The sequence below is a fragment of the Talpa occidentalis genome, unplaced genomic scaffold, assembly GCF_014898055.3.
Source record: "Talpa occidentalis isolate TD23 unplaced genomic scaffold, MPIMG_talOcc4v2.1 talOcc4.10, whole genome shotgun sequence".
NCBI lineage: Eukaryota > Metazoa > Chordata > Mammalia > Eulipotyphla > Talpidae > Talpa > Talpa occidentalis.
Window position 1 is genome coordinate 73,633,752 of NW_023600993.1, and position 15,571 is coordinate 73,649,322.

The window sequence follows — 15,571 nt, forward strand, 5'->3', positions numbered from 1 at the left end:
AGGTTGGTACAAAAATAACAAATAATTAATAATTGTGGAGAGCACATGTCCCTTTAAAACGTGACAACTACCAATCAGATGGTATTTAGCTTTATTGAAATATTATCAGATTCTACTTTTTCCAAGAAAAAATAAAATGCATTTTCTTAAATGTAATATTCTTCAACAAAAAAATAATAAAAGTCTGAAAAAGAAACAGACAACTTACCATTGGAATGATCTTGGTCACATACAGAATGATCTGTTACTTCATTGTCTTTTGTAATATCATCAGCCTCTGGAGAATCTGACAAAAAACAAAGCCTGTACTCAGCCTTTTGAACTGGGAAATAAAACAGCTTTCATGATAGGTCTATGTTTGGGGGAAGGAATTCATTATGTACTTAAAATAGCATTAAAAGAAGCAAACATGTTTATCAATAAACAAACACCTCTCCAATTACTGCAAAAGGTGTCTGCACAAAGTTTACAGAGATTTGGCTTAGAATGGTTAGGATATCTTTTTGCAACAAAGAAAGAAAATATTAAGCAGGCTTTGTGTCTCACTGCAAGTTTTGAAAGAACTGTGCAAAAGGATATGAAAGAAAGACAAAATAGAGAAGATTAAAGGAATATCTAATTTTAACATTCTTAATGCTTCCATTACTGTAGTTGTTCAGATATGGGGGATTGAATCCTTGAAAAAGTCAGATGTAGAACTTTGCAAACCAGAGGTAATTAAGTTCATCTTCCTCAGGGAATCTACAAGTAAAGCAATAGCAAAAGGGAATGCAATTTTACTCCTTCATATAACACATTTAAAGGTGGAATCAGCATACCTTGATCTTTTTTTTTTTAAATATGATATATGCTTTGCAAGAAGTAACATGGCTAAAACAATTCCAGTGACAATGAACTCTTGTGAAGCTAGCTGAATTGAATGTTTTTATCCTCTATGAAAACTCACTAAAGACTATTGGAAAGATCAAGTAAGTAGGTAAGTAAAAAGAGAAAATGGGTCTTACTCATTCCACAAATACTTGTTATGCCAGATACTGTTCTTGGTGCTGGGAAGTCAATAGTAAACCAAATGCTAAATTTCTTGCCCTCATAGAGGTTACAATCCAGTAGATACTTTTCATTCTACTAAAAGGGTGACAATCCAAAGATACCTAAAGCCAAGAATTGACCTTGTAACCTTGTAGCCATGCAGCAAGGTGAGAATTGTATGACACCTCCATCACGTACACATGGACTCTGCTGAATTGAATTTTAAGTCCCTACCAGCTGAATCGGATAGAGTTTAAAGTAAATTTTTGTTTCCCTCTCCCTCTTCCCTCTCTAATCTGAGTGATAATTTTAAACAATATGGTTTGGAAAATTACAAGAAAGTTTGTTTCTGGAACCTGCCATCAGCAACATTTGATGGACAAGTGAGAAACCTGGGTAGTTAACATATGATTCAAATTTAATAACCAGTGAAGCAAGTATAAACCAAAAGTGTATGGTTTTAATTAACTGCAAATAATTCCCCCAAGGCAAATGTTTAATTATCTGCACAGCTTCTTATTTCTTTCTGAGACTGACAATAAGTTTAGGGACCCAAATTTGGAAGCAAAACTGAGCATAGACACATTTCTAAACTGTTATCACACTCAAGTCAAATTGTTTTGAACCAACTACCTTGAAAATATGTCTTTTTTATTTTGGATACAGCATGTGGGTTAAAAAGTCTTTTTTCCAGGGCCTCCCCAGTGGCACAGTGGTTGAGCGCTGGGCTGCCAAGCTGCCCGCAGCCTCTGCAGTGCCGGTTCGATCCCCGGCCTCCAGGTGAGGGTCCCACATGGCTCGCAGACCTCTCCTGCCACCCACTGCTCCCCTCAGCAGTGTACCTCGGTCCTTCTGCCTGCTCTGTTCCGCACTCTGACTCTAGTGAATTCTCTCACCCTCCCTTGCTTCTGACTGTACCGAGTGCTTGTATAAATAAATAAATCTTTTAAAAAAATCTATTTTCCATATTAACAGTTAAAATGAGCAATGACTGAAAAGATACTATAAGTACCAAGCTAAATTTTAATTTTGAAAGTGTTTTCCTTTTATCTGTTTGTAGACTATCACATCATTCACTATATAGTTTTATGAAACACACATTTCCTTTACCATTAATATTTTAACATCCAAGGTTTACATGTAGTTGGAATTCATTCATTTGTATTTAATATTTCATTATGCTTTCTAACTTACTGTAGTGCAGGCAGGCAGTAGGGCAGAGCAGGCAACGGAGAGTCCCGGAGCCTCAGTGGCTTTTTCAGGTTTTTATGGTTTTTCTATACCATTTGTAGTGGTGCAGGGCAGGCAGGGGGTTCGGGGGGGTGCAGGAGGCTGGTAGGCCTCCTAGCTCCCAGCAAACCTTCACTCTCTCTGGGCTTGCACTGAGTAGTCTCTGGGCTGCTCTCAGCCGCTCTCCACCACACTACACTGCACGGTCCTCTGCGACGCTGCCCTTATAGGCTCAGTCTCTTGGCTCAGGTGTGCCCTATTATGCATGTCCACACTATTCTCCAGGTGTCCCCCATCAGGCATGCGTATTCCAAGCCCATGCTCCCAAATGCCTCCTGCATTCAAGGCTGCAGATGATAGCCACAGACATCAAAGGCACAAAAGCCTGAGCAATCTTCATTTACCCTACATTTGCATGAACATTATGTTTCATGCAGTAAATATGACATAAGAAAGTCTTTTAATCTGTGACTTCACTGATTTACAATGTTATGGTCCAATGGATCGCATAAGATGAGTGAATGTATTTGAAAATTTAATCAGTGATTTGTATTTGCTTTGACACCAAAATCTGTGTTTCAGAAAATAATTGACCCTTTAATTTCAATTTCTCTGTGGACTTGCTTTAACATTGTTAAAGCACCTTATGTTTTATGTGCTGTAACCTATTTAATGAATTTCAGTGAATCACAGACACCATCATCAATTGTTATTTGTACCATTTTGTGTAGGACAAGAAAATAATGCTACCAAATAATCTATAACATATTACCAAGTCAATGAATGTGTTCTGATTTTAGGAATAAAATATATGGATACTAGGCATTCTTGAAATATATTTGAATATATTATGTGTACACAGATAGCACATTGTAGGCTAAGTAAAGTATCAGGCTTTTCGGCTCTCCCACCATTGGGGTTGATGATGGATCCCTGCGGTCCTAAATGCATGCCTGATGGCGTGCACCTGGAGTGGGATGTGGGCATGTGTGGTGGGTACACCTGGGCTGAGATGGGGCTTACAGGGGTGGCATCGCGGAGCAGAACCAGCAGAAGGGAACAAGCGAGGAACCAGGAAGAGAACCAGCAGAGAAACAGAAGCCACGAGAAAACAGTAGAGAGCCCAGAAAGAGTAAAATCTTGCTGGGGGCTGGGAGGCCTGCCAGCCTCCAGTCCCCCCACACCCCTGCCTGTCATGTATCTGGAAAAATGACAATAAAAGCCTGAAAAAGCCACCAAGGCCTCCAGGATTCTCCTTTACCCATCTGCTCCAATCATAGAGATCCTGCTCTATGCCATCCTGCCATGACACACGTCTTTATGTGATGAAAATTATTTCCTATCAACACGACCTATCACCAAACCCACAAGTACATTTAGTCTTGCATGTGCCCCTCTTCTCTAGAAATGGTTCCACCTCTGAATACAGAAATAAAACAGGATAAAAAGTATAAATTCATGACAGCCTCCACATATAACAAGTCTCGGGAACTTTAAACAGGACTGGAATTTGATCCTCAATGTTTTAAATCACAGATTCTATTACATTATTCTTGGTTATGAGTTTGAAAGGACAATGGAGATTTTCTGCTTAAGAGGTGATATAAGCTGTGCTGTATATATATGTGCATGTGTGTTTATCTATTTGTATGTACATATGGACATATATACATATGTACATACATATATGTGTATATGTGTATATACACATGCATGTGTACATATAATTACTTTTCACAATAAGGGAGAAAATAAATCAAGTATAAATGATCACTAAAGGAACTTACTATTTATATGTAGGTTCTATAAACTTCCATGAAAAATTTAGTTGTGTATACTAAATTTTGCACTCCCTTGGATTCAAATTTCATTTCATTCCAAAAATTATCACTTGGTAATGTTCAAAAATGTAAAAGTTATCACCTAATTCTGAGATTCAGTCAATGTTATTTTAGTAGCAGAGAAGTGGAATTAAATTTATATGTAGATTCTGACTTTCAAAATCTTTAAGGTTAATGTCCTATTAGAGAATACTTTTCAAATGCAAATATTAAATCAAATATTCAAGCCAAAGGCCTAAGAGAGATTATTTTTTAAGATTAACAAGAATAAAAAAGAAATTCTTTCATAAATTAAAAAATCTCATTTAGAAAGTTGAAAATGGTTTAAAAGAATATTTAAAATAGATTAAAATGAAACACATAAAACAGAAATTCTAAAAAGGAGGTCTTTTTTAATGTAGTCAATTACACCTATCTATACAGAATAGTTCATGTATATATTTAAGCTGTGATGATGAATGATAAGACTATTCAATTTTTAACAAACATATCTAAATTATAAATCAAAATAAAAGCTATCTCTTTTGAAGAAGTCTCCTTAGAACAAAAGTTCTTAACCTAAGGGAACCTCTGAATATACTCTTAAGGATCTATGAACTCTTTTGAAATGAGATGCAAAGTAAGTGCCTATATTCATAAGTTCACCTTTTCTGGGAGGAGATAATTTCCATCATATTCTCCTAGGAACCAATGACCCCAACAAGTTTCAAAATAACTGTAGAAATTTATATCCTAATGCCAGTGACACTGCCATTTTACAAGAGATTTTTCAGGACTATTATTGAGGAAATAGCTACAGAACTTGATGCTTACTCCATATATTCATCAATGATGGCAATTCTTGAATTTTAAGATAAACCTGAATTGAGGAAACAGCCAACAAATACAGGGATGTGTTTAATAAAAGAGAAGGACAATCCAACTGACAAGAAATCTGCACCAAAATTAGAGGTGACTATGAATTCTAAAACTGAATGGTTGACTAATGGCTGTTGAAGGAGTTTTTAAGTGAGGAGGTGTACAAAATCTTTCCAGTAAGAGAGTTAACCCCTGACTACTATTTAGAGTAGCAGGAGGTAATTTTGGTGTTAAAATTTTAATGGATGTGAACAAAACAAATGCTATACACAAACACCTATGAATAAAATATTCTTGCTGTTAGATGCAAACATCCACACATATGTAGCTTAGCCTAATGCAAAAGTTGCACAGCGACACCCTCACCTGACTTTCCTTTGATTCTTTTAAATTGATTCGAATATATGCAATAAATCATTTATCCTAGCCTGCTCATTTAAATTCCTGGTTTATTAGGTGAAGTAATTAGAATCAAGTAGGTTTTCCTCTAAGCAGTGTGCTTATGTAGAGAGCAGGAATGGCCACTGAACAGGTTTTCTGATCCAGCAGACCGGGTAAAGGAGGAATCAGAGTCCTCAGTGGTTTTTGCAGGTCTTTTAATGGGATTTACCTGGTACACAGCAGGCAAGGGTGCTGGGGGGCCGGGAGGCTGGCAGGTCTCCCAGCCCCCAGCAAGTCCTCACTCTATCTGGGCTCTCCGGTGATCTCTGCTTCCGCTTCTTTGCTTCTCTCTCAGCTTCTCTTTCGGCTTCTTCTGCTGCTGGCGTCCCTGTGACGCCGCCCTTAAAAAAGTCCAGTCTCTCAGCCCAGGTGTACCCACTTCAGGTGCCCGCCATCAGGCATGCATTCAGGATCACAGGGTTCCCTCATCTATCCAGATGGCAGGAGGGTAGAAAAGCCTGATATCTTTTACCTTACCCTACAGCTTACTACAATAAACTAGAGTTTCCATAACTGATTATAATCTCACTGAACCTTTGCTGAGGCTTTTCCTCTACATAGGAAAACTGGATCCTGTGATATGTTTCCAGAGTATTCAGACGGCGACTGCCTGGTCTGTTGGGTCCCAGGGAAGCTGGACATACAAGGCTGATCTATATTTACTTGGAAAGTAACAGGGTCCACAGGACAGGACATTGCACTTAGCTTCCAGAGGCCCAGCGGAGTTATGGTTGGTCATTTGTCTTCATTACGCTCTCATTAACCCCCATTAAAAGGCAGACGATCATTCCCAGAGTTATCGAATCCAGCGGTTACAAACAGTTTTTGAGACACAGCTAGGAAAACTACCATTGTGTACCACTAATTTTGCTTCATTTAGAAAACACATCCAAATTCCAAACAGAACTTGTGTGAGCCAGCTCACTGGAGCCTACAATGGAGGTGAGACACTCTAGCAGGTTGTTTTTAAAGATTCATGCAATGAAGAGAATCATCATAATGGAGTGGACAGTCGCTTCAATTGTGATTGAGATCTACAACTTCATAATCCTAGGAAAACACATTCTCCTTACAAAAATCTCACTTTCTGCACCTGGAAACTAGGGATGTTGAGTCAGATAATCTAACATACTTCACTTTGTTAATCTGTTGACTCATTCAAATTATCTCTGCTCCAGATCATACTTCTCTGTAAACGTCCACATTTCCCCCTCATCATCTGCCTATCTGAGTTGGACTGCTGTAACTCTGAGATTTTGACTGTCTATTTATAAAATAAAGGTTAATGGCGGGGGAAATAGCGCCCGGTGACATCGGTGACACACTGGCCATTTTTAACTCCAACTCAAAGAAGAGTCATCACAATGCAAAACATAACAGCTGGATATGAAGCTTGGCTGGACCATGATGGTAAAAGAAATGCTTAATTACCCTTTCCATCAAGTTAATTTTTCCCCTTTGGCTATGTAAACAAAGGCAAATCTGCTTTTCAGTTGTCTGTGACTTGCTATCCTTGACCTACTTCCTCTGTTTCCTTCTGATTTGCCTCCTTCTCCCTTGCTAAGCCACACACAGCAGACTCTTAAAAAAAACATCTGACCAGGCATGTAAAGTAACTATGGTTCTAAATGTAAACTGACTTGCAGTACCATTAAAAAGTTCATCTATAAATCAGGGAGAAGACAAGCATTTTATTTACACTTTGCTTTAATTTGCTTTGTGACTGTAACACCGAGAGGCCCTTCTACTTGGGAGAAATGATGAAGGCTTTATTGGCCCTCCACGTCTGAACAGGGTCATAGTCAAGCATCTGTGTGCTACTTTTCAGTTATTTTATTTCTTGGAGAAGATGCAGTAGGCAGAGACTCTTTGCAGATTCATAAATACATGTGGGCTCAGGTGTTTTTTTGCTAGACATTTGGAGAATATGGCTGATGTGTCAGCACCTCATGCTGCTGAGATTCAGGAATTTACTACAGTCTTTAAGGACTGATTCATAACCCACCCTGTTGGAGCAGAAGTCTTCTCTGCCAAATAATATAAAGGGTGATGCTTGGAGGCTATGCAGGCATTTGGGTCCTATATGGGAATTACTCATTTCATGTGTGTAACTATTTCATGAACACCTATTTGTTCCTCACATCAAGAAGGAGGCACAATCTCATCTGATTGAAAAGGAATACACTTACTTTTAGCAGTTTATTTCAACTTTTCCTTATGCTATTGATATACTCTACACTCTTGATGACTGCAGAGTGGCTCGTATGTGGATCTACCAGAAGCTCTCTTGCTCTTGCCTCCATTATTAGACATTCAAATTGTATCCAATTTTGGGTCATTCTAAACAATCCCATGCTATTGTTGTATTGGGTATCCAAGGCTGGTTTCATTCCACTTTTCTTTTACTTCTTCTCAGATCATTTCTATCTTTGAGGTCTTGAGAGGATAGATCTCTTTAGAATGAGATGTTCTAGAATAGAGCTATGTCAGCATTGTTCCAGCAGATCTTCTGGTAGAAAGTGCCACTCCCAAATATCACTGGATGACCCTGAGATTGCAGATGATGGTTGCAGAAGATGAACTGTTTTCTGAGACTCTGACCGAGGGTGTTTTTGCCCCAGATGGACCAGAAGTACCTAAGATTTAATGCCCAATTCCTGGCTCCAGAATGATTCAGGAGACAAAACCCCTTTCCTCATCTCTAAGGGAGACAATTCTGAATGTGTGAATACATATCTTAGAAGAATGAGGCCCCAGTTTCCTGCAGTAGAAACCTTCTTTAAAATACCCTCTACTGACTATTTTCTGTTCCATGCTCCATTTCTTGTGACTCAATGATGCTTCCTGGGACCACCTCACAATAAGCCATATGTTACCCACATTCTTAACTCAAAAGTTTCTTTTGAAGTACACAAAATAAGACAGCCAAGATAACTACTAACCCATATTCTACTACTTAGTAGCAAAATTGTGAATGATCACTCTATTCTCTGGCCTTATATTTTGCTGCTCTCTATGGCCTGTTGCCTTTAAAAGAGGGTGCTGGGCTATTTACAACAGCTAGGACATGGAAACAACCTAACTGTCCAAAAATAAATAACTGGATCAGTTATCCACAATAAAATATACACAATAAAATACTACTCAGCAGTCAAAAAAGAAACTCATGCCATTCACAGCAATATGGATGGAGCTGGAAGGGATTATGCTCAGGAAAAATAATTTAGAAGGAAAAAGAAAAATATTGGATGGTTTCACTTATAGGAGGTATAAAGAGAAACCAAACAAGGAATATGGGAAAAAAGATGACAAAACTAGCAGGCAAACTAAACCAGAGACATACAGAGGGGAGAGGGAGGGATCAAAAAAGGGGAGGGAAGAGCACAAGAGACTATGGTTATTTTTCATGGGTGACTTGGTGCTGGGAATTTTATGGGAACTACAATTGAGGGAAGAAATTAAACATTGTACAAAAATGAAAAAGGATACAGCTTTTGTGTGTATATATACATGAATATACACACAATACATACACACATACACACACACACACACACATATAATTATAAAAAGAGGGTGCTGGGGAGTGTGCCTGCCACCTAACTAGGGTAAGTTAGGATGAAAGGTTTCCATGTTTTGAATCACATAACCCAGCGAGCTGGATCACAGATGTCTTGTGAAGAATGGGCCCTGGTCAGTCACTGATAGGTTAACCACTAAACACTAAGATGGCCTGACATTAAAAAAAACTCCACCTATCAGGAGAGCATTAATGTTCAGTTATGATGAAAGGAATCAATCAGTTCTTTTATCTTCAGAGTGTTTGGTGGCAAAATAGACAAAGAAAATTTCAAAGCATCTATTGGTTTAAGATTTATTGAAAGAGGAGAAACAAAAGCTATGAATGGGGTAGAACAAAGAAATAAAAGGATGTACTTGGAAGCAGTAGAAGGTAGAAAGAGGGAAAGATGACAGCGAAAATCTTGAATCCTCCTTGGGTGGACAATTGTTACCAAAGTGGTTGAGTTTCTAGAGGAAATGCTGAGCTGCTATTGCTCCTAGATGATTCAGTTCTTGCAGGTGATAAAATGATTTTTATTTTATCTGTGACTCACTCTTTGATTTTCCTACCACCTGAGAAAATCTTAATGTGTGAAGCTTTTGTATAACTTGAAAGACTTTGACTCACTGACTTTGTGGTTCTTGCAAGTTCATTATCTAATTTTAATATGTACATATACTTGAAATGTTTCTAAAGTGCTTTTTACAAATATTATTTTAGGAAACTTGGCATCCTTTCATATTCATTTTATAAAACATCTTTTTAGCCATTGCAAATGTCCAGCACCCTTATGCACCATGTTCACAGATTGAAGGATATTGGATCAAAAATCTTAGAGAACATTAAAGGAGGCAAGAGTCTGGTCATGCAGAATAAAACAAGTTTGGTAAATTTCATTTTCAAATATGACCCTGGTGTGGAAAAATATCAGGTGACATCTGGCATTATAGGAAATGGTGTGTATAGAGGCATTTGTATGATGAAGGCAATGTTTTGCTTCATAAACTGAGAAAAATGTGTTAAAACAAAATGCTATACAATGTTATTTTATGAGGGCCTTGGGAAGTATAGGAAGAATTAACTTGAAGGTGTTATTTGTTATTTCTACAAAGACCTTTTTCTAATACACTACTATTTCAGACAAGGCTAAACTATGATTTCTAGAAATCATTAAAAGGGCTCTCATAACATAATGACTGACTACATTAGTCTTCATAAGCTGCTGTAAAAAATACCATAACCTGGGTGGCTCAAGTAACAGAAATGTGTTTTCCTATCATTCTGGAGGTTGGAAGTTCAAGATCAAGGTACTGGCTGATTTGGTGTCTGGTCATGGCCCTCTTTAGCTTACAGAAGGGTACGTTGATCCTGCACATGACCTTTCTTCTCTTGAGATTCTCTCTCTCTTTCCCTTATTAGTAAAACTATTTTTTTTTAAAGATTTATTTATTTATTTATACAAGCACTGGGCACAGTCAGAAGCATGGGAGGGTGAGAGAATTCACCAGAGCTAGAGCCGGGAGCAGAGCAGGCAGAAGGACCGAGGTACACTGCTGAGGGGAGCAGCGGGTGGCACGAGAGGTCTGCACGCCATGTGGGACCCTTCTCCTGTGGCCGGGGAGCAGCTGGGAATCGAACCGGGGCTGCAGAGGCTGCGGGCAGCTTCACAACCCAGCGCGCAACCGCTGCACCACCGGGGAGGCCCTTATTAGTAAAACTATTAATCCCTTCATGAGGGCCCAGTTCTCATGACCTCATCTAACCATAATTACCTCCCAAAGATCTCATCTCCAGAAACTCTTAGAATGAGAACTAGGGTTTCGATATACAATTTTTGTGTGTGTTTTGCGGGAAACCTTACTGTCCATAATTCTGCACATGCATTTATGGACATGATTCTTTGGATGACTTTTTTTTCCTGCTCTCTTTTTTTAATTAAAATTGTTTTTAAACAATATTTGCTTCCCCCCACCCCCTCAGGTTGAGTTCCCATAGAATTTCCTTCCCCAAGGCACCCGTGCACCATCACCACAGTCTCCTGTGCTTCTCCCTCCCTCCCTCCCTCTGATCCCTCTCCTCCTCCTCCCCTGCAGGATGTCTCTGATTTGTAATTGTCTGTTTTTGTTTTGCTGTGTTTTATACTATTATTATTTTTTTTACACTGATGTCTTATTTGGTTCCCCTATATTCCTGTTATAAGTGAAACCATCCAAGGGCCTCCCCTGGTGGTGCAGCGGTTGAGCCCTGGGCTGCGAAGCTGCCCACAGCCTCTGCAGCACCAGTTTGATTCCCTGCCACTGGCGAGGGTCCCACATAGCGCAACAGACCTCTCCTGCCATGCCTGCTGCTCCCCTCAGCAGTGTATTTCATCAGCCCGCCTACTCTGTTCCCCACTCTTGCTCTGTTGAATTCTACCACTCTCCCGCGCTTCGACTGTACCCAGTGCTTATGTAAATAAATAAATCTTAAAAAAAAAAAATAAGTGAAATCATCGGATATTTTTCTTTTTCCTTCTGGCTTATTTCACTGAGCAAACAACCCAAAGGCCCAAAAATAGATGACTGGATCCAGAAGATGGGTATATATATATATGCAATGGAATATTATTCAGCAATCAAAAAAGATAAACTCATGCCATTCGCAGCAACATGGACGGAGCTAGAAGGACTTTAAATGACTTTTTAAAATTTTGTATATTAGCTATTCAAGTTGGTATCTCTGCTGCATATTAGACTCAAAGTAGACGTAAATCTTCTATCCCTAAATGGAAGGTTCCCTTTCCCATTCCAATTCTTTGACATCAATTTTCGTTGACCATACAGTGGAAAAGTGAAAGCCTCTTTAACAAAGGGTGTTGGGAAATTGGGACAGCGACATGCAAAAAAATGAAACCGATCATTTCTTAACTCCCATACATAATAATTAAAACTGTGTTAAAGACTCAGACATAAGACTTGGAACCTTAAAATCTTAAAATTAAAACATAGATCTTGCATTCCTGGACATCAACTCTAGAGATGTATTTGTAGATCAAGCTCAACAAAAGCTAAGATAAAATAATGGGACTGAATCAAACTAAAATGTTTTGTAGCTCAAAAGAAACCACCAAAAAAGATAACTTAATGACTGGGAGGAGATATTTGCACATCACACGTCTGACAACAGGTTATTTCCAAAATATATGTCATACAACTCGACAATAACAACCCAAACAAAAAATGGGCAGAAACCTAAGCAGACACTTCTCCAAAGAAGGTAAGTGCCAGGCATATGAAAAAATGTTCAACATCACTTATTACAAAGGAAATGCAAATCAAAACCACAATGAGATATCACTTCATCCCTGTGAGAATATCAAAAAGAATAGGGACAATAAATGTTGGTGAGGATATGGTGGAAAAAAATCACTTATTCAGTGTTAGTGGAGATGTAATTTGGTGCAGTGTCCATGGAAAATAGTATGGGGATACATTAAAAAAATAAAATGTGGGGCCTCTCCCCAGTGGCGCAGGCGGTTGAGCACAGCGCTGTGAAGCTGTACTCAGCCTCTGCAGCACAGGTTCAATTCCCGGCTGGCCAGGGAGCAACCCACATGGCACAGCAGACCTCTCCTGACTTGCCCACTGCTCCCTTCAGCCTGTTCTGTTCCCCACTCTGTCTCTGGTGAATCTTTTCACCCTCTCGTGCATCTGGATTGTACCACGGCTCTTGTATAAATAAAATAAATATTTAAAAATGTGGAAATGCCCTATGATCCAGTAATATCAATGCTAGGTATTTATCAATAAAAATTAACACTCTAATATGTTAAAGATTTATCAACTCCTGTGATCATAGCAGCATTTTTCATAATTACCAAGCTGTGGAACCAACATAAGTGCCCAAGGATGGATAACTGGATCAAGAAATTATAGAATATATACAATGGAATATTATTCAGATACTAAAAAAAATGAGATAGGGACTTTTGGGACAATTGGATAATGAGGTTTTTATACTAAGTGAAATAAGTCAGAAAGTAAAAGAGATACCATATGTTTTCACTCACTTGTGGAATATAAAGAAAGAAAGCAAACTGGCAAATCACAGAAAAAATTAATTCTTAGGCTGTGAAAAATGTATTGGTTACCAGAGGGAATAATGAGAGAGGGAGGTGGGGATAGAGGAAGGAAAAGGATAGGAAATTGACACAGGAGTTTTGGTGGAGGATAAGAGAAGCATATGCACATAAGGAGGTGTGAAAACGTCTCCCCGAAATTACACAGTTACGTAAACAACTGACAAATTAATAACAGTTGGGAAAAAAACTCCTGTCTTTAAACTGCATCAAATTATCACCGTTGGCTATCAGGGAAAAAATAGTGAGAAGGAAATATGGGTTCATATTTAAAATACTTAATAAAATGGCTTTGATATAGGCTAGTTAGAATGCACATATCCCTGGCACAGGAGCCAGGTCCTGGAATCTCACAGGTGTAACTGGGATGGGGGTGTATTGGTGGGAGTTCCTTGCAAAGAGGAGAGTGAAGTCACCATTATCCAAATAGCACATAAATATTTCAGTATTTTTAAAATTCTTAAAGTGGTTCAGGGTGTTGTGGCAGAATATTACTTCTATTTATAGTAGAGAACTATACTGAGAAGTTTTAAAAAAAAAATACATAGAGTAGTTAGTTTAAGCACCAACAGTCTCCAATGTTCTAATATTGGTGAGAAGAATAAGTTGATTTACTATTACAGACCCACAGAGTCTACACTGTAAGGATTGAATAATGGCCAAACACATAGTTGTGGTCACCTCTTATTTTGTGACCTCTTCTGATAAAGAGCTGCTGCCAAAAGACTCACAAAAATTTTACGTTAGTTGTACTGTTGTCTGGAACATCACATTTTATATAGGCAAGCTTCATATGACCTGTCTCTTTGCTGTGTCCACACTGTTCTAAGCTCCCTACTTTATTGGGGAGGAAAACATATATGATCAGGCTGACTGTGTGAGAAGATGAAGCCAATGACCTTGTTACCACCTGGGTATGAGATGTAAGGGAAAGCCAGGGAATTCATCTATTCCAAAATATCCACCCTGTCCTCTTATCACACCCACAGGAAATTTTCATTTTGAAGGGATGAAAACATGGAAGTGTTTTGGATTTCAAGATGCAGAGTTCCTTGGAAAGATCCTGGTTGAGACCAGTTTGCTGTAACGACTAAATTAAATGAAGAAAGCTCAACTGAAAGTTGTCAGCCTACATAGGAGGACTCAGGCATCGCCACTTGTCATCATTTGCTCGCAGTCATTTTCATAAAATGCTCCAACAGGAAGTGGCTTGCCCTGACACTTACATTTGTATTCTTACAAATTACTTGAATTCTTTCTTACATGGAAGGATTCTATTCCACTACCCTTTTATAAGTATGTAAGTGGCCATAAACCACCATATGTCTGAATCCCCCCAGTTGTGATTCCTTTACTACCCCTGAATAACTCATTTGGCTGATAATATACTGGCAATATTTTTTAGAGCAACATGACTTAAAAATCAAATGCTAGAATTGTCTGTTTTTACTTTGTTGTGTTTTGTACTATTATTATTATTTTTTTTACACTGAAGTCTTATTTGGTTTCCCTATATTCCTGCTATAAGTGAAACCATCCGATATTTTTCTTTTTCCTTCTGGCTTATTTCACTGAGCATAATTCCTTCTAGCTCCATCCATGTTGCTGCGAATGGCATGAGTTTATCTTTTTTGATTGCTGAATAATAAATCAGCCATATCCTGCAGGGCAGGAGGAGGGAGAGGGGTGAGAGAGAGAGGGAGGAGCACAGGGGACTGTGGTAATGGTGCACGGGTGCATTGGGGAAGGAAATTCTATGGGGACTCAATCTGAGGGAGTGGGGGGAAGCAAATATTGTCTAAAAAATGTAAAAAATGATAAATGTTAAAATAAAAAAAATCAAATGCTAGAGAAGGGTCTGCAGCTAGCTGACTTTGAGGATAGTACAGCACTGAGGAGAGACCAAGGGTGGGGGGAGATCATAATTAAACAGAAGACAAAAGAGCATATGTCTAAGCAGCTCTGGTTTATCCTGTGGTTCTAAGAAGAATTCAGCGGGCTCATGTGAAGGTGAAATCTCTATTTTTGGGGGAGGAGCAGCTATAAGAGAGGACTGCTGAATTTGTATTATTGAACACTTCTCTAAAACATGCTATAATTTTTCAAAAAACGTGAATTATTATATTTTAATTGAATAAAGCATATGTAATGAATATAAGTGTTCAGCTTGATGAATTATCAAAAATTGACCACTCATGTGTAACCATCCCCAACTCAGAGAACAGAACATACCTAGCCTCCTAGAAGCACTGCCCACTCTCCCATCTCATTGCTACCCTCACTCTGAAAGTCACCATCCTAATTCAAACAGCATTTCTCAGTGGTTCTGTTTGCAGACTTTGTGCAAATTGAATCACAAACAATATATGATCACACAGGACTGATTTGTTGAATATTATGCTGGTGATATTCATTATCCTTGCTGTATGTGAAAGTAAATTTTAATTGCACTATGAAGACTGATCATGTCAATAAATCCAATGGTGAATTTAT

General features: G+C 38.5%; 1 protein-coding gene across 5 annotated transcripts in view; it reads right to left on the bottom strand.

Annotated features, from left to right (window-relative positions):
• Positions 1 to 15,571, bottom strand: part of MACROD2 (mono-ADP ribosylhydrolase 2) — a 1,913,210-nt gene that overhangs the window by 80,503 nt on the left and 1,817,136 nt on the right. For all 5 annotated transcript variants that reach the window (XM_054696174.1, XM_054696171.1, XM_037494392.2 and 2 more), the window contains exon 14: positions 209 to 286. In XM_054696174.1, coding sequence (XP_054552149.1) covers positions 209 to 286 — 78 coding nt within the window. The remainder of the gene's footprint in view (positions 1 to 208; positions 287 to 15,571) is intronic.